The sequence below is a fragment of the Theobroma cacao genome, chromosome 1, assembly GCF_000208745.1.
Source record: "Theobroma cacao cultivar B97-61/B2 chromosome 1, Criollo_cocoa_genome_V2, whole genome shotgun sequence".
Classification (NCBI taxonomy): domain Eukaryota; kingdom Viridiplantae; phylum Streptophyta; class Magnoliopsida; order Malvales; family Malvaceae; genus Theobroma; species Theobroma cacao.
Genome location: NC_030850.1, coordinates 34,880,719 through 34,899,919, shown reverse-complemented (window position 1 = coordinate 34,899,919; position 19,201 = coordinate 34,880,719). Strand labels below are relative to the sequence as shown.

The following is a 19,201-nucleotide window of genomic DNA, read 5'->3' as shown; positions in this document are numbered from 1 at the left end:
TTCATTGTTGCTAAATTCCCGGCCGTTTTAGATTAATGCCTACAGAGCATAGGCTGGGGAGATTGGGGCTTGTTTGTTTCTGATAAAGGTGTGGCATGAAACTCAAGACTCAAGAAGGCTCCCTCGTAGCTGCACTGCACATAACATCACTAGGCGGGCCTTCTCATTTATTTTTCCCTTGTTTCTCCGGTGTTATTCTCAAATCTTCTTATTCATTAAAAGCCTTGAAGGCCAAAGGACAATCATTTCATGTTTTGCATTGTTGCACAGTCTAAGCCTGTTGCTGCTACATTAATACAAGTTGGTAGCAGAATGGCGCTATGTAGCTACGTGAAAGAGCTTCCATTTCATCTCTCACAGATTATCACCTGCAGCAATAACACCAGAGAAAACAGATTATAACAGATTATCACAGATAGTAAAAGCCCGAACTTGCAATGGCACCAATTGATCCAAGATCGAAATATATTTGCAAATGTTCTTATAAACTGCCCAAATCTTTGTTCCCCGACAACGTTCCACGCAACCAAGTAAATTATAATTGTTTCCCAAGGTTTCGGTTCCACTGGCTGAGAGCTACGCATTCGACCGCGTACGCCACGCCACATGCTCCCACTGGCCAATCGCATACATACTTACTTCCAGCCAAAGTTAATCGTCTACTTCTAGGCACACTTCCACTCCCTCCACAGTTCCTCTCTGCAACGAAAGCTAAATCTACTCCACTCCCCAATCCGATAATATTGACCCTTCATCCCAAAACATCATTTTCCACCAAAACCCCTCCAACCCAATTTGGATCCACAACCAAGACCTTGGGATGAACCACTAAATTGAATTTACCGCATCAAAGAAAGATCCCAGGAAAAAAAAAAGATCGAAAAGCATGGGCCACTTAAATCTACCAGCATCCAAACGAAACCCGCGGCAATGGAAGCTTTTAGACATCATATCCACCATATTCTTTGGCCTGGTACTCTTGTTCTTCCTGTTAGTGTTCACCCCTCTTGGGGATTCCTTGGCTGCCTCTGGTAGGCAAGCCCTGCTGCTTTCCACGTCGGATCCGGGGCAACGGCATCGGTTGGTAGCCCTGGTGGAACTGGGCCACCACCACCAGCCCATCGAAGCCTGCCCTGCTGATTCCGTTGATCATATGCCGTGTGAGGACCCCAGGCGTAACAGCCAGCTGAGCAGGGAGATGAACTTTTATAGGGAAAGGCAATGTCCTTTGCCTGATGAAATGCCTCTTTGCTTGATCCCTCCTCCTCCTGGCTATAAGATTCCTGTTCGGTGGCCTGAAAGCTTGCACATGGTAGCTTTTTCTTTCTTTCTCTCTCTATTTTTTTAATTATTCAGAAACTGTGGGTTTGTTGGGTTTTTCTTTAGAGATTATTAAACACAAAATTTGCTATAAAACTGCTCCTCATTGTTTGTTTCCATAAATTAATCTCCTTTTAGGAAATGGAAGTAAATTATTAATGTTTCTTAAAAAGAGTTTTAATTGTGTAATGGTTAGATATGGCATTCCAATATGCCACACAACAAAATTGCTGATAGGAAAGGTCACCAAGGATGGATGAAAGAGCAAGGTCCTTACTTTATTTTCCCTGGTGGTGGAACAATGTTCCCTGATGGAGCAGCACCATATATCGAGAAACTTGGACAGTACATTCCAATAAGTGGGGGAACTCTAAGGACTGCCCTGGATATGGGATGCGGGGTAAGTTGATATGTTACATACTAGTATTTTGTTACATGCTTATAGTTTAGTTTGTACTGTTTGAATACCATGCTTATTAATCCTTTTCCAGGTTGCAAGTTTTGGGGGTTCATTGTTATCGGAAGGCCTTTTGACACTCTCATTTGCTCCAAGAGATTCGCACAAAGCACAAATACAATTCGCATTGGAAAGAGGGATACCAGCCTTTGTTCTAATGCTTGGCACTCGCAGACTCCCGTTTCCTGCATTTGCATTTGACTTCATCCACTGCTCTCGATGCCTGATCCCTTTTACAGCTTATAGTGGGTTCTTTTTGTGTGTGTGGAGTGCCCTTGATATATTCTTATTTTATATCTACCCCTTTTTGTTTGGTCTTAATGTGAAGAAAAATGGCTTTTGCAGATGCAACTTACTTTATTGAAGTGGACCGGTTACTTCGCCCAGGTGGCTATTTGGTCATCTCTGGACCCCCTGTACAGTGGGCTAAGCAGGATAAGGAGTGGGCAGACCTCCAGGCTGTGGCAAGAGCATTGTGTTATGAGTTGATTGCTGTGGATGGAAACACAGTCATTTGGAAAAAGTCTGATGGAGATTCGTGTCTACCAAACCAAAACGAATTTGGGCTTGAGTTATGTGATGAATCAAATGACCCAAGTAATGCATGGTAATTGTCCTGGAAATACTTAGTTTCGGAGATTCAAGAATTCTGATAAGAGTTTCCTTCTTTTTTCCTAAGAAATTTTCAACCAAAATGTCATGATTTTCATCTAATTTAGCTTAGTTTTTGGTTGCCTATTGGGTTTATTTATTGTTTCTAGAACATAAAATGTTATGTTGTTCTAAGGGTTTTTTTTTTTTTTTGTTGGTAGGTACTTTAAGTTAAAAAGATGTGTGACTACAACATCTTCTGTGAATGGAGAATATGCTGTTGGGACAATTCCTAAGTGGCCAGACAGGCTAAAAAGGGCTCCTTCAAGGGACTTGGTCGTGAAAAACGGGATTGATTTGTTTGAGGCAGACACAAGGCGTTGGGCAAGGAGAGTTGCCTATTATAAAAATACTTTGAACTTGAAGCTTGGGACTCCGGCAATGCGCAACGTCATGGACATGAATGCATTTTTTGGAGGTTTTGCAGCAGCACTCATATCTGATCCAGTATGGGTGATGAATGTTGTTCCTGCTCGAAAGCCATTAACTCTTAGTGTTATATATGACAGAGGCCTTATTGGAGTATACCATGATTGGTGAGTAACTGTGGCATTTGTAGCCTTATTTACTGAAAATTCAAACAACTGTAAGTTTGAAAGCACAATTACACCTATTTGAATGGGACTAGATGTGACGGATGAAACACTCTCCATCCATATTGGTAGTTGGACCTACTCAGGGAGCTGATGGTAACTAAGAATTTGTTACCCATTTGATAAACAAGAGTATGCTGTAGTTCCTAGTCTTCTAATTTCTATGACAAACTTCTTTCCCGTGGAAATACCATGTTCATTCCTTTATGCTCAAAGCAACCGTGCTATCGCTTATTCCCTGTTGATTGAATATCCCATGGAAACTGTACAGGCATGTGATTTAGGTAGTTTTGGTAGATGAGTGATTATTCAACTGGAGCAATGATTTTGTACAAGAGTGTTTTAACTTTCAAAGTAGATCCATGTTTAATCCTTATCCTCAAATCATTGTCATTTTTGCTTGTCTTTTTCTGGTGATGGTGAAATATACAGTGGTCTTACAGGGTTCTGATTAACTGATGTTCTAGAATTTTGTTTTCAGGTGTGAGCCTTTCTCAACATACCCCCGTACTTATGATCTCATCCACGTAGCTGGCATTGAATCACTAATAAAGCTTCCAGGTTCAAGCAAGAGCAGGTAGATATAACCTGTGACTTCATCCTTCAATTCTCTGTCCTTAGCTTTTCTTGAATTCTCTTAGCATGTGGATGAGCAATACAAGTTTATTCCTCCTTTTTTTTTTTTGGAATGGGAGAAATTCACCAGTTACTTGAAAGTGGAAATATTTTAGTTGCATCTTCATTAAAATATTGCTAATCACAATAATTTCTGTGCTTAAACAAACCTTTTTTTTTTTTTTTTTTCTTCTTTGAAGCCTCAACATCGAAAGGCAATGCAAAAACGAAGCATAGAAAAGCAATCTTTGCACCTTTATATCCTATGAAAGTCTTTGCATGTTTTGTCGTAATTAAATGGATTCATGCAATGTTACTGCATGGACCATACTCTTATTTTACTCTTCGAGTAATTTATCAACTCTGCTTTTGAGATCAAGCACCTTTAATCATCAACTCTAATGTTTCTGCAGGTGTACCCTTGTGGATCTAATGGTAGAGATAGACCGGATGTTGCGTCCAGAAGGAACAGTTGTGATCCGAGATTCTCCTGAAGTTTTAGACAAAGTGACTCGCATAGCTCATGCAGTAAGGTGGAGAGCTACCATATATGACAAGGAACCTGAATCACATGGTAGAGAGAAAATTCTGGTTGCAACCAAAACCTTTTGGCAGCTAACTTCAGCATCCCATTGAGCGCCTTTGTTCTTTTAACTGTAGGTATTTTTCCTCTTCATTTCTTTTTGATTATTATTTGAAGCCAAGTTGTCTTCTCCATGCATCAAGTAGGTGCAATCTTGTTCCTTATTTGGTATATTTATATCAAGAAACTGTAGATTTAGAAAAGTATAAGTAACAAAATACTGCAGCTTCATGGTAGTACACACGTGTCAGTGGCAATGACAATTTCTGTTAGCAGTAAGAATCAATTGTAACTTGATGCCATTGATTGTCACTAACTTGGTACTGCTCTGCATTAGCCTCATCACTATGGCAATTCTGTTGTGTGTGGTTTTGATTATTCATCCAGGAACCCTTTGGCTACTAGATCGCATGTTATTATCATAGGCCATGAATAATGATAATCTTTCCTCTCAAAGGACCATAACCCTTTACTTTATTTTTGCTCTGCCTCTCTAACCACTTACCACATGGATGGCTGGAGACGCAGAAACAAGAGATGGGTTTGAGTTTTGGGAATAGAAGTAGCATTTTCTACCACATGTTCATTACCTGAAACTTAATTGTTCATGCAAGTCTTTAACAGATGAGTAACTTTATGAGCGTGTGGTTTATCCCTCTGTTCCACTGGTCAAAATCAACATGCCAGATTTTGTGACATTGAACATGGATGTGACTTGTCTTAAATGGATTCTCTTGGTTTTGGCTTCGAGGAAAGAATTTATTGTTCTGGGTATTGCTATCCGCACGCATTTTCAGAACCTATTTATCAGGAATTCACGTCACTTCCCTTGGGCCCCTTTTATTTATTCTAAATGGGGCTTCTCAATTATGGCTTATAAATTATAATTATGATGTGCTTGTTTCGCCCAAAAAACCAGTTTCTTGGTAATCTTCTTCTAAATTTTTAAGTTTTATTTGATCAAAAAGCACCATAAATTCATGAGATTGGTATAAGCCTTATACAATCATATGGGGATGGAATCATTTTGCCGGACAATAACCAAAATGTGAATTTGGTTAGAGAAAAGTTGAAAGAAGAGAGGGGCCAAGATTTTCAATCCTTTGAATCTTTGAAAAGTGAGTCGGTTGGCAAAAGAAATGCCTGTGGAAGTGGTCAACTAGGGAAGGTTGTTCCATTGATGTACCCAAAAAGTTTGTAAGTCAGATTTCAATCTTCAATGGTTCAATTCAACATAATTGATTATCTTCTTGTAACCTAGTCATTTTAAAAAAAGGGGGGGTGGGGCTAGTATAAGTTAAAAAGGCCAATGGATCCCACATGAAGCTGCCAGTTGAAGAAAGCAGGGGTGCGTGGGAGTGGGAGTGGGGGTGAGGGGGGACTGGAAACATAAATGCGAATGCTAATACAAATGCCCATCATTAGATTAATGCCTCCCCACTCTCAGGCAAATCAAGATCCAACTTCCACCATCTCCTAATATATTAGTAATTCTGAATCAGACTGCAATTACGAACTTCTCGACAGGTGATAAAATTTTTATCCTAGTATATCCATTAATTGTAAGGATGTGTCCTTTAACTACCTCCTATAGTGTTTGAGCTTTCCTGTCAGTTGTGGCTTCATGGAAAACTTGGTTGAAGGATCAGTTCCTACTATGAGCTCGTAAATGTTGTTGTCAGCTGCCGATATTGCCATAACTGCATAGACAACTAAGCTTGGGGAGCCTGTCTTCATCAGGTATCCTGCAGCTTTCTGGCGCAATAAGTTAAAGCATGGGAGCAATGCTCGCTTGCTTCCACAATTATCCAACTTTAAAGCCCCATCTTCCCACTTCTACGTAGCACAAAAAATTTTCTAGCCTTGTCCCCTCCACCGCACCCCCCTCTCTCCTCCCTTCCCTAACCTCCCAAAGGAAAAAAAGAGAAGAGGGTCAAAGTTGTTAGCTAGCTAGGCTTACGTTAATGGAGTTGAATTCCAAAATGGGGGAAGGGACGTAAATCTCAAAGAGAAGTATGCATGTGACCAAACTTTAATGAAGAAAAGCATAAGCATGAAACATATGTCCGTAGATCCCTTGTTTCAAGTCTCAAAATCTAAGACGCGTATATATGTAATAATGCGTATATCAGAAATACGCGTGAGTCGTGACAAATATCTAGTTGAAAAGATACAAGGATATATATCTTTTCCAGGCAGAAAAGAGAAAGGATTACTCAGCTTGGAAGCTTTTGAAAGTTGGAAAATGAAAGGGTTATAAATATTTCAACTCTGGAAGGGCTTTTTCAGCTGAGGATACTTGTGGGAATCTGAGGGAGGAGGTATCATAGCAGCTGTTACTTTCTTTCCCGATAGCCTTTATCCTATGTGGAAAGGAAAAGAGGCTGCTCAAAAAGATCAAATGCTTTAAATGTAAACTTGAAAGGGGATAGGCTGGAAAATGGGAGTAGCATTAATGCAACGGTAAAAGAAGAAAAGGGTGGAGAGGGGGAGGGGAAGAGGGGGGGTGCTACTGTTGCCTGTGGACCTTGTGCCTAACTATTAAAACAATATATATATATATATGAAAGAAATACAATAGCTTGATAGCTTTCTCCAAGTCTCTCTGGACTCTACTGCTGCTCTAATATACATATACCTGGACTCGTGGAATTGGTCTGATCTGAAGGACTTTAGATGGACAGGAAAATTAAGATGTTACAACCTAATGAGAGTGAAAGGTCATGTGAACTGTGGGTCTCCCGATACTAACACCCCCTCCCCTCCCCGCCCCTCCATTCTCATCTGCCCTTTGCTTAGTTACTTCCTCTCTTCAATTGCGCCATTGCTTTTCGTCAACATACAGTACTTTCCATAGTTCTTCATTTCATTAGTCCTAGTCACAACAAATTCACTCCCAGTGCTGTTCTTTTTTTCTGATACAAGACATCAATATTACTGTTCAAAACTTTTAAAAGAATTTTATCCAAATCTTTACCTTGTATGAACCAATTCCAATTTTTTGTGGTTTGCAACAATAGATTCCTTTCTAAGTAGACTTAAAACTGTTGTCAGACCCTAGTATTCATCGAATAATATTATTTTTTGTATTGTGTAATCTAAGATCATAACAAGTCTACGTATGTTGTTTCGAAATTTAGTAGAGAGTTTGAATTGATGAGCATGAGATGATGTAAGGAGGGAATGGGTGCCGGTCGTTCGAGACTGTTTAAGGTGGACTAAGATGTAATAAGAAAATCTTAAGGGAGAGGCAGGGGTGATGTCCTTGTTTGTGCAGTTGTGCCTTGAGATTTTGGTTTGTGTCGGCAAAACATAGCATGTGGCCATCTAGACCAAGTCACGTAATAGCGTGCAGGTACAACAACTAAGCCAGAAGCATTTAGCTTCAATCACTAGTTTGCTGAGCAAGCTCTCCACCCTCCCCCTCCCCCTCCCCTACCCTTTTTAATTCTTCTCCACCCTTTTCTTCCTTCCACTCCTCTCCCTGCATCCTCCTTTGTCCCTCATCAAACCTTCCCAACCTTATCGGTGATGGAGGAAACTAAATGAAAACTACTAACATTAATAACTCATATTGTCTCCCTAGCAAGAGAGATCATCTGAACATGTGAAATTAAAAAAGGATAATATACTCGAGTAATTACTCGTTGTGGATATAATTATAAATTACTCAACATTAAACCCTGATTATTGCTTACTTATTTGTCGTATCGATAATCATAGGGAAGATTAAGCTTGAATTAAGTTTCATCCAGTAGGTGAAGGAGAGTTTCTCTGTGGTGGTGGCATTTGTTTAGATAATTGATGAAAATAGGGCATTCAAGCTACCATTCAAGTCTATTTATTACCAAAATTTTCTTGCACAGTTGGCTATTTTAATTTCACCACCCCATGTGTACAATTAAATACCCCCCTCAAGGTCATCTATTAATGAAGCCTATTAACTTGTTTGTTTAATTAATATTAATCCATATGCATCAAAACCATATGGTAAGAAATAATGGTAAACATATTTTGGGGTTTATTTATCAACAAAATTTCCAAACAATAACATTCTTTTCATAAGTGCATGATTCCAATCCCAAACAGATTATCCTTATGATTTGCAAATGAGAAAGCTTTTCAATTGGGATTTGATGATTCAAAATTTTTTTTTAATTGATTTGACTAGCTTAAGTTCATAGTATTAATTTTGGGCAAATATGTTTAATTAATTATACGTAAATACTTAATTACAGGCTTTGATTACAAATACAGGAAATTTAAATCCAGCTATTTAAGTACCCAAAAAAAAATTCCATGGGTTAGTTAATTAATTTTAATGATGAAAGAGCTTGTTTAATTAAGTACGTAGAAGCTACATTACACATGTACATAAATAAGGGTATTAATTAGAGTATTCATGCTTTTAATTTTTCCCAATTTCCCATTTTCCATCATTTAAAATCACCATCAAATTATTTAGTAGTATATTAATTATAGAATTTATATTTAATAAATTGCTATATTCTATAATATGTAAACGTTGTCACTTAATCATAGAATATCATTTCATAAATCTGCAAAGATAAAAATTCAAAAATCTTTTAAAAATAAATAATTTTAAAATTATGAATATTTAATTTTAAATATTTTTAATGACAACATTTGATTCACTCACAATGTATAGTATTTATATGCTAACAATGTATCAAATATAAATCCCATTAACATATTCATGCAACACAAACGGGGGAAACAAAAATATAACTTATCCATGTCATAAACAAAAGGATCATAGGGTATATATAATAATTATTGAACAAGGTAAATGAAATTAAAAAAATTGGATTTTGCCCTTTCAACTTTGGTCTTCATGACCTTAACTAAATAAAATTTAATTAATGGTAATTAACAAAGTGGGTATTTATTTTCAGTGCATAAAGGCCAGGCTTTATTCTTATAAAACTTAAACATTTAATATAACTATAAAGATTCTACAAAGCTTTTGGAGTGAAAATCTTTTATGGATGTCTAAAAGAAAATTAAAGGAATAACAAATTAATTCTAATAATAATGCTTAAGATGCATTTCCTTTCCCCAGCTACTTCATAATTTATGAAACACAAATGATTAATAAAAAATTTAAGCTACATAACCTATAAGCTAAGATGTAAGTGTAGAATGTTTTTTCACAAGTCATTTTCCTTTGACAGTCCAAGTACCATAGTGAAGTTTATAAATTACATACCATACTAAATTTATTTCGCTAAGCATTCCACAGATGTTTAAGTATGAACTTAAATTAGTAAAAATTTATATTCGATACATCGTCGATGTATAATTAATTATCGAGTAATATTTTATAAATACGTTTTTTTAAGATTTCAAATTCTTAAAAATTTATTTACTAAACGACAATAAAATTAGATTTACTAATAATGCATAAAATCTATATACCGATAATACATCGAATATAAATCGATCCAATTATTGTAACATTTTCCATTGTAAAATGATCGAAGATGATACTCTTTTACTGGGCAAGCATTTATTTATATAATTGCTCAATGGCATTAAATTTGGGTGAGTAAATACTATTCTTTGACAACAAACTATTAAGAGGAGTAAAAAAAGATTCAAAGAAAGGGTGGATTATTACTTTAAAGCTTCAAACTATTCCATCATTGCACAGTAATTCCGTACAACTTTAACCTAAATTCCATTTCTTTTTCCACAAAAAATTGTACACAATTGACACAAGTAAAAGCAGCCAGAGTCACGGTAAAATCACACCAATTTCTCGGTCTGCCACTGTAAATTTATGTTCTTGATTGGTTTTATCCATGAATTTGGTGTATTTACAGATCCCAATGTATTGAAATTTCGATGGCCAGAGAGAGAGAGAGAGAAGGGCAGCGGCAGCAGCAGCAGCAAATCTGAAACTCTGTCCCATGTCGATGTAAAAAATTGAGTTAAGACTGCTTTTCTTACTGTCCTAAAAAAAAGGTTAAAAGGTAAAAAAAAAGTTTACCCTCAGTCAAAGACTTTCTCTTTTTTATTTTTTATTTTTGGTTTGTATAGAGGAAAAAGAGAAGGGGAGAGAGTCAACCGACCTCTTTTTGGTTGTATGCATATGTAAGGCTTCGAAGAGTCCACATAGTGCGTTTTATCTTCACCTTTGTTGTTTATGTTTCTTTTCTTTCTGTGCAAATCTTTTAAAAAAGGCCTTGGGTTTTTCCTTCGTTTTTTTCTTTCTTAATTTTTCGTTGTTGGGAGAGAAGACTTTCATTGAGAAAGCATTATTAGTAGAAATAGTCAAGCATGCAGAGAACGAGAAGATAACATAACACTCTCCGCCAAAACTAGGGTTCCCATTTACTGTCTTTGAAACCGCCCATCCAACTGATTTTAAGGCCTCCTCCTTCTCTTTTTCAGACCTAGAAACCCCCCNAAAAAAAAAAAGAAAGACAGGGTTTTTTTTTGCTTTCTTCTTCTTCTTCTTCTTCTTTCTTAAAGAGAAAGACAGAGAGAGAGAGAGGGATAGAGAACGAAGAGCTAAGCAGCAATAAAACATTAAGGGGTTTTTTTGCTTGCCTTCTTTCTCTTTCTTTCTCTCCACTATATCAGTTGTTTTGTAGAGAGGGAGTTGGAGACATTTGGAGTTTGTTTATCCTTTTGTCTCCTCTATCCTCTCTCTTTGTTTTACTTTTATTTTATTGGGTTGGGTCTTGCTCCAATACTGTTTTTTTGGTTCATAGATTTTTTTTATATGTACTTGTTAGTCTGCAAATTTGGGTTCTATTCCTTGAGCGTTGCTAATTTACTAATTTCATGGTCAAAGGCGAGTCATGATTCGGAAACGAAGCAAATCAGTCAAATGGGAGTGTAGTTAAGAAAGAGTTGCTTGTAAATTTGTAGAAAGAAAGAAGAAAGGAACCAAAATCAAAAAGTTGATAATAGAGAGAGAGAAAAAACAAGAAAAAGGGACTTTCTTTGATGAGTTTTGGGGGTTTTCTCGATAACAGCTCTGGTGGCGGGGGTGCAAGAATAGTCGCGGACATCCCTTATAGCAACAACATGCCCACCGGTGCTATTGCTCAACCTCGCCTTGTCTCCCCTTCTCTTGCGAAGAACATGTTCAACTCCCCAGGCCTCTCTCTTGCTCTTGTAATGATAACAACCTTCTCTTTTAACAATAGGCTTTTGCTGTAGGTTTTATTCTTGTTGCTTTTGCGTTAGGACGACTGATCTGGGTTATTTTTGTGATGTTTGCAGCAGCAACCGAATATAGATAATCAAGGGGATGGAACTAGAATGGGTGAGAATTTTGAGGGAAGTGTTGGGAGAAGAAGCAGAGAAGAGGAACATGAGAGCAGATCTGGAAGTGATAATATGGACGGAGGTTCAGGTGATGATCAAGACGCAGCCGACAACCCTCCGAGGAAGAAGCGATACCACCGACACACTCCTCAGCAAATCCAAGAGCTTGAAGCGTATGATTTCATGTTTCAAAGCAAAGCTCTTTTTCTTATTTCAGTTGGCTCAAGTTTTTCCTACGGAACATTGCCTTACAAGTTTTCTGGTTTTTTCTGTTCTTGGTTTTGGTTTAGTCTCTTTAAGGAGTGCCCTCATCCCGATGAGAAACAGAGGTTGGAGCTTAGCAAAAGGCTTTGCTTAGAAACCAGGCAGGTCAAGTTTTGGTTTCAAAACCGCCGTACCCAAATGAAGGTATATGCCAAGAACCAAACCATTCAGGGGTTAAAAAACCTCTTCTTCTCGTGTTCTTCTCGCGCTTTGAATATCGTACGGTAATCTTTAAATTTTGATCATTTTTCCAGACCCAATTGGAACGCCATGAGAACTCTTTGCTGAGGCAAGAGAACGATAAGCTTCGAGCTGAGAACATGTCTATTAGGGATGCTATGAGGAACCCAATCTGTACTAACTGTGGGGGTCCGGCAATTATTGGAGATATATCTCTTGAAGAGCAACATCTTAGGATTGAGAACGCGCGGTTAAAGGATGAGTTAGATCGCGTTTGTGCACTTGCTGGCAAGTTTTTGGGGCGTCCTATTTCAGCACTAGCCACTTCAATTGCACCTCCAATGCCAAACTCAAGTTTGGAACTTGGAGTTGGTAGCAATGGTTTTGGAGGTCTAAGCACCGTGCCTACAACATTGCCTTTGGGCCCTGATTTTGGAGGTGGGATAACAAATGCTTTGCCAGTGGCTCCACCTAACAGAGCGACAACTGGAGTAACTGGACTTGATAGATCGGTGGAAAGATCGATGTTTTTGGAGCTTGCCTTGGCTGCAATGGATGAATTGGTTAAGATGGCACAGACTGATGAACCACTTTGGATTAGGAGCTTGGAAGGTGGACGAGAAATACTAAACCATGATGAATACTTGAGGACATTCACTCCTTGCATTGGCATGAAACCAGGCGGCTTTGTCACTGAGGCTTCTAGAGAGACTGGGGTTGTGATCATCAACAGTTTGGCCCTCGTTGAAACTTTGATGGACTCGGTGAGCCATTTAATTCCATCATCTACTCCTCCAATTCGTCAGTTTCACTTTAATTTAAGGGTTTTGAAGTCATTTTCAAAGCATTTTCTCACCAAGATTTCTAGATTTGCAATTAGCAGCCTCCTCTTTTGTTTTCCTTTTTTTTTACCCTTTTCTTAGTGGAGAGTAGAGACTGTTCTAGTGGTGGTATATGCTTGAGAAATCTAGTCTTCTCTTCTCTTCTCTCTTTTCTGGAGGTTTGTGCCATGGGAATTGACTTTCAATTTTCTTTATTCCCTTCTTTTTCCATAGACTCGTTGGGCGGAGATGTTTCCTTGTATGATTGCCAGAACATCAACGACCGATGTGATATCTAGTGGCATGGGAGGAACCAGAAATGGTGCACTTCAACTGGTAACTTGAATTTCCTGCGACAATTAATACTTAATCAATCTATCTCATCCCTATATTCCCTCATCTACTCTCTTAAATATTTATACTAACTAGTTTTGCTTCTTTTTTTTTTGTGGGTTCTTCAGATGCATGCTGAGCTCCAAGTCCTTTCTCCTTTGGTTCCAGTTCGTGAGGTCAATTTCCTAAGGTTTTGCAAGCAGCATGCAGAAGGGGTTTGGGCAGTGGTTGATGTGTCTATTGACACCATCCGAGAGACTTCAGGTGCACCGACATTTGTGAACTGCAGGAGGCTTCCTTCCGGCTGTGTTGTGCAAGATATGCCCAATGGATACTCCAAGGTAAATTTTTAGTAAATTAGAAGCCTACCAAATTACTATTGTCTTACATCTTACTTCATCATGTTTTTCTTTTACATTTATTGTGTCTTTCCCAAGTGGTTGTTCTTCCTCCCTTTAAGTCTTTAATGAGTTTTGCTGAAATAACTGCAACATTGGAGCTTAGTTGCGAGAGACATTTAATTTTGGGAAAACACCAGGTCACGAAATCAAGGACATTTGCATTACCAAGCCAACATTAAGAGCTCATGCATCTAAGAATTTTGTTTTGTCTAGTGATTACTTACTGTAACCCCACACTGCCAGTGCCTGCTTTGCTTCCAAACGAATACATTAACTCCACCCACTCTCAAAGAATCTGAACCTTCCTACACACTTTTTAGAGAGGAGTATTTTATTGATTTGGATGCTTCTTCTCAATGTCAAATTATAGTTTAAATTCCAAGTTTCACCAACTTGGGGTTTTTTGCTTAACCACAATAAAATAAAAACCCACCCCGCTGCACCAGCAGCAAATCGAGGCTTATTAGCATTATTATATGATTGGAAGCCTCTATAACCCCTTCTTTTTTGTGCCTTGAACACATTAATTTCATATCCTTTAGTAATCCTGAGTCTCTTGATGAATAAACTATTCATTTGATGTTTCTATTCCAATCTTTGATGCTGCCTCGGTTTCTCCCATTTTAGCTACATTTAAGGGCATGTAACTGCGTGTGACCTGGTTCCAGCCCCGCTTTGATGTGCTTGTTTTTCCTACTCTAAACGAGGACCCTTTAGTCAAAATGCCATAGACTAGCTCTTTTGTTTGTATCTGAGCTTTTTGAGGCGACATCAGTACACATCTCGATGTCACAACTCGCGGTATACTTTGTTCCTTCAAACAATCTTTAAAAAGTTTATCTTCTCCATTATTCAATTCTCTTTCCTTTCCCTCCTCCCTTTTTTTTTATTATATGTCTCAGTGCAAGGGACAACGTCCACCATGAGAGATAATGAGATACCATTTCTTTCATTGAGCCCAATCTTTGAGTCATTTCCAAGATTTGCCTCGTATTTTTCTATTCCAAAAATCAATATCATTTGTCAATAACGATATTATCCAAATCCTCCTACTGACCGTGAAAAGTTTCACTTATTTGTTTCCCTCCAAAGATTGATTGACTAGTAGCTTCAGTTCATACCACATTTTGATTATTATTTTTCTATGAAAAAAGATATACTTTTTATAATTTGTATGGGAAATTTGAGAAATCATTATTATACCAATGATTGTAACGGAGATACTCAAAATTCTGCATGGAATGGCCACTGACGATGTTCTGAAAAAAAAAAATGGCAGGTTACATGGGTTGAACATGCAGAATATGAGGAGAGCCAGGTTCATCAACTCTACCGCCCTTTACTAAGCTCTGGCATGGGCTTTGGTGCCCAACGCTGGGTGGCCACCCTCCAACGCCAATGCGAATGCCTCGCCATCCTCATGTCCTCCACCGTTCCTACTAGAGATCATACTGGTAACCAATGATTAATATTAGAATACCCTGTAGAAAATAATAATAATAATAATAATAATGTACAAGCATGAATAAATATAAATGTTTAATTTATGTTGCCAGCTATAACTGCAAGTGGGAGACGAAGCATGTTAAAGCTGGCGCAAAGGATGACCGATAATTTCTGCGCTGGAGTCTGTGCGTCGACGCTTCATAAATGGAACAAGCTCAATAATGCCGGGGACGTGGATGAAGACGTTAGGGTCATGACTCGGAAGAGCGTGGATGACCCTGGCGAGCCACCGGGCATCGTGTTGAGTGCGGCTACTTCGGTTTGGTTGCCGGTTTCACCTCAAAGACTGTTCGATTTTCTACGTGATGAACGGCTGAGGAGCGAGTGGGACATCTTGTCGAATGGTGGACCCATGCAAGAGATGGCCCACATTGCCAAAGGCCAAGATCATGGCAACTGCGTCTCCCTTCTCCGTGCCAGCGTAAATATACTCTCTCTCTCTCTCTCTCTCCTGTTTGACGTATAAAATGAAATTAATAGCAATGAAAAGCAAAAAGAGAAAGAAAAATCTGGTGGAACAGGGGGAAGGGTAATAATTTAGGGGCGGAAATGACATTGGATGGAGTGAATCAAATGGGTTTGTCGTGTTAGGATGAAAGGTGAATTTGAAAGGACGAGCCTGGAATTTGGAATTATCTATGAAGACAGTTTCATATGCAGGACATGAAAACAGGTTTTGATTTGTAAGCTTTAAAAAGTCAAAGTATAGGACGTTTGTGACCTTTCCCACTTCCCTTCTCAGTCTTTTCTGACCCAAACTTTTTTCCCCTTTTCTTTATGAATAAAGCTTCGACTTCCCATTTTGACTCTTCCTCTTTCTCGCACTGCTGTAATCAGACTGACACTTCAACTTTTTGGGACCATATTTTTTTATATTATAAAAAAAGATTTGGAGTGGTAGATTTGTAAATTTTGGAGAACACGAGGGGTTGATTTGGATTGTTATCTCTTTTTTGTGGGGTTGCAGGCCATGAACGCAAACCAGAGCAGCATGCTGATATTGCAGGAGACATGCATAGACGCGGCGGGGTCGCTTGTAGTGTACGCGCCCGTTGACATTCCAGCCATGCACGTGGTTATGAACGGTGGTGATTCTGCTTACGTGGCACTCCTACCCTCGGGTTTTGCCATCGTACCGGATGGTCCAGGCTCTCGTGGGCCCACATCGAATGGACATGTTAACGGGAATGGCGGTGGTGGCGGTGGCGGGTCGCAGAGAGTGGGTGGGTCCCTTCTCACGGTGGCTTTCCAAATATTGGTGAACAGTTTACCTACGGCCAAGCTTACGGTAGAATCGGTGGAGACAGTCAATAACCTCATTTCATGCACCGTCCAGAAGATCAAAGCTGCCCTCCAGTGCGAAAGCTGAGGAGGGAAAAAGCACTCACGTGATCCCGACGGCGGTTCCTTTAATAGTTTTTAATTTTGTACTAGCCCTTTCTTTTCCTTTTTTCTCTTCTTCCTTTTTTTTAATTTTAACATGGAAGTCTTTTGTGTATTTAGTCATTTATAGGGTTGGTTGTGAAGACTGAAGAGAGCTTTTGCGTTTGTGTTGTGTGAAGATAAAGAGAGAAGAGTGAGTGTGAGTGTGTGTGTGTGTGTGTGTGTGTGACTAGTGAATTGGGGGTGTTGAGTCAAGAACGAACCGCGCGTGGAGACTCCTTGCATGGTGGTGATCAGGCAGTGACTCGGTGCAAAGAAAAAGGACTGTTCTCAGCACAAGGCAAGGGTGGTGGTTCGGGTATTGACTCAGGTCGACCCTCGAGATGGCTCAACGTGGGGGGAGAAAAGGGGAAAAAACAAAGAAAAGGTCAAAACCCAAAAACAAGAAATCTTCCTAAACAGTGCCTTTGTCATTGTAGTAAATCAGAATCTCTTTTCCAGGGGTTGAATTTTCCTATATATTTTGTGGAGAAGATTTGCATGGAACATGGAATTGGTATTGAGTTGACGTTGTCTTTAAAAGGGGATTGGGTCTGGAAACTGACTAATTCAATGTATTAAATCAATACGTCATCTTTATCCAAATTATCCAAGCATATCCCTAACTTCCTACAAAACCACATTCCAAGAGGCAGCTCAGCACGTAAAAGAAACGCGCCGCAGAAGATAGTGAGATAGGGAGTTTTGGGTGAGAACGCGATGGAGAGGGATCTAGGCTGTAAGTTGCAAACGGGCATTAAATGAGCGAGCAGAAGCTGTTGGGAGAAAGCGTTGCTGTCATTTAATGCGGAGGGTTTGGCATTGTCTCTGGGATTGCGTGGACAAGCCAATGAAACAGCGCCACGTATTTGGAGCGTATTTGACAGGCATTAGCAAGGGTAGACTGACAGAAGCGGCATTCTTTTGGATTATGGTGTGCGAAGTGGATACGTGTCGTTTGGTTTGTATGCCAGCTTTGCTTGGCTGGCTTAGCTAAGAGCCTTGATGTTGAACCTGTTGAAGGATTGTGGGTAACAGGCTAAGCGTTAAATCTTTCACATTAGGACGTGAGGAATATGAGTTTGGAAGTTTTGGGGTGATATGATTGTGGGTCGTCTTGATGCAATGATATCAATATCAGAGCACCTTTGTCTTTAGCATACCCAAAATATAAGGAACAAAGAAAAGATAAAAACTCCATGTTTATATAAGTCAAGATCCAAGGTGAGGCCATGTTTGTTTTTTTTGGTAAATTATAAAATAAAATAAAATAAAGAACTCCTTGCGGTTAAAGTTCAAATAGATTTATCCCTTAATGACACTTCACCACCTTGAAGATTTTCTTAAAAAAATTTTTAGTCACGCCGTTAACCTACTTATTTTTTTCTACTTACCGTCTCTCTTGCCAATATGCTCTTCCTTCATCCATACCAAACATCGTTGGCTAGACGATGAAGGGTCATGTGCAGCGTCTATATTGAAAATACTTAATTAGCATGAAATTGAAACATTTTACTTATTGAAGTACTTGAGATAACATTTTTTTCTCTTAATCTCACAATAATTTAATCATTATTAACCACTTTACTTATTTTGTCTGAAAATAAATCTAAATTAAGTCAATTCTGATATTATTTTGTCATAATTTTTTTACAAAGTACTTATCTAATAAGTTGTGTTGCGTAATGTTTATAAACTTTTCGAAATTCCTTTATTTATTTAATTAGAAATTCAAACGCTTTACTTATTTTCTTGGACGGAACATTGTATTATTAACTCCGACGAGTCTCATGCCATTTTAAGTGTTTTGCAATTTAAAATAGTGAACAACTTAGCGTTGTCATAGATGACGTATTTACGCATGTCACCGCCGTCGAGCTGTTTCATGGCGATTCCATCACACTTAACAGTAACCCCTGCCACACCCAATCCCATTTTTGTTTGAGCCTCAACGATCTCCGGTAAATTCTTGCTTCGATACCGAGCCTGAAGCCTAATCCCCAACCCCATCATCCACCTCCTTGTTGCTCACCTTTTGTCTCCACTTTCAAGCTCACCTTCTGCTTCCTCAGAGTGAGCTCGGGAACCGTCGTCGTTCCCCACTCAGTCTCATCCCCGACGCTGACGTCTAATAATAAGTCATCTTTCCGTTAGGGTCCTTCACTTCGAGTCTCGTCGCCATTTGGGGGGTCAAGGTAGGTTCCATCATGTTATTGGTGTTGGGTGCTGCCGGCGTAGCCAGGAGTTGTCGCCGGCGTTGGGTGTCGAGGAAGGAGGAGTATAGCGGTGTGAGAAATGGCTGTAAAAATGTTTAGAGTGAGGCTGAGAATTAATGAAGAAAAAAAACAGAAAAAGAAAAAGGCCATCGGTGTCGTTTTTCAATTTGAGAGGGCAATTTTGCCGTAGGAGATAATATTAATTTCATCTTTGAATCTGAGTTGCAAGCTTTTTCGGTTTTAAAATTAATTAAGTTTTTTTAAAAAAAATTACTATAAATCAATTGAGTTATAATAAAACATCGAAAATAATTAAAATTAACTTTTAACCATTTAAGTAAAATATTTTTAAGTATATTTTAAAAAAATTAACAATAAATAATATATTTTAAAAATATATTATTAATAACCGATTTTTCAAGCAATTCAATTGTAAAATTTTGACAATAAAAATCGATTAAAATGGTCAAATAAACTATCTCTCTTAATCGACTAAAAGGAATTTTTAAAAAATTAAATTCAATTAATTAAATTCAA

The 19,201-nt window shown here is 38.5% G+C and overlaps 2 protein-coding genes across 3 annotated transcripts; both read left to right on the top strand.

Annotated features, from left to right (window-relative positions):
- On the top strand, positions 533-4,561 carry LOC18614209 (probable methyltransferase PMT13). Its single transcript, XM_007051853.2, has 7 exons — positions 533-1,312; positions 1,517-1,720; positions 1,812-2,022; positions 2,123-2,384; positions 2,590-2,964; positions 3,503-3,598; positions 4,050-4,561. Exons 1-7 carry the CDS (start codon positions 887-889, stop codon positions 4,270-4,272), a joined length of 1,797 nt encoding a protein of 598 aa, XP_007051915.2. The 5' UTR covers positions 533-886; the 3' UTR covers positions 4,273-4,561.
- LOC18614208 (homeobox-leucine zipper protein ANTHOCYANINLESS 2) lies at positions 10,706-16,977 on the top strand. Of its 2 annotated transcripts, none has more exons than XM_007051850.2 (9): positions 10,706-11,368; positions 11,477-11,694; positions 11,812-11,929; positions 12,040-12,729; positions 13,021-13,122; positions 13,248-13,460; positions 14,800-14,974; positions 15,077-15,447; positions 15,994-16,977. In XM_007051850.2, the coding sequence occupies exons 1-9, from the start codon at positions 11,198-11,200 to the stop codon at positions 16,393-16,395; spliced, it is 2,460 nt and encodes an 819-aa protein (XP_007051912.2). In that variant the 5' UTR covers positions 10,706-11,197; the 3' UTR covers positions 16,396-16,977. The 2 variants fall into 2 exon arrangements, with proteins under 2 accessions (XP_007051912.2, XP_007051913.2); XM_007051851.2 differs by having other exon boundaries at positions 11,480-11,694; positions 15,994-16,459.

Bases quoted from the DNA above. Each gene is read 5' to 3' on its own strand.
- LOC18614209 (XM_007051853.2), top strand. From the start codon at position 887: ATGGGCCACTTAAATCTACCAGCATCCAAACGAAACCCGCGGCAATGG. The intron at 2,385-2,589 runs GTAATTGTCCTG...TTTTGTTGGTAG, and splicing joins AATGACCCAAGTAATGCATG to GTACTTTAAGTTAAAAAGAT. The intron at 3,599-4,049 runs GTAGATATAACC...ATGTTTCTGCAG, and splicing joins CCAGGTTCAAGCAAGAGCAG to GTGTACCCTTGTGGATCTAA.
- LOC18614208 (XM_007051850.2), top strand. From the start codon at position 11,198: ATGAGTTTTGGGGGTTTTCTCGATAACAGCTCTGGTGGCGGGGGTGCA. The intron at 12,730-13,020 runs GTGAGCCATTTA...CTTTTTCCATAG, and splicing joins TTGAAACTTTGATGGACTCG to ACTCGTTGGGCGGAGATGTT. The intron at 14,975-15,076 runs GTAACCAATGAT...TTATGTTGCCAG, and splicing joins TCCTACTAGAGATCATACTG to CTATAACTGCAAGTGGGAGA.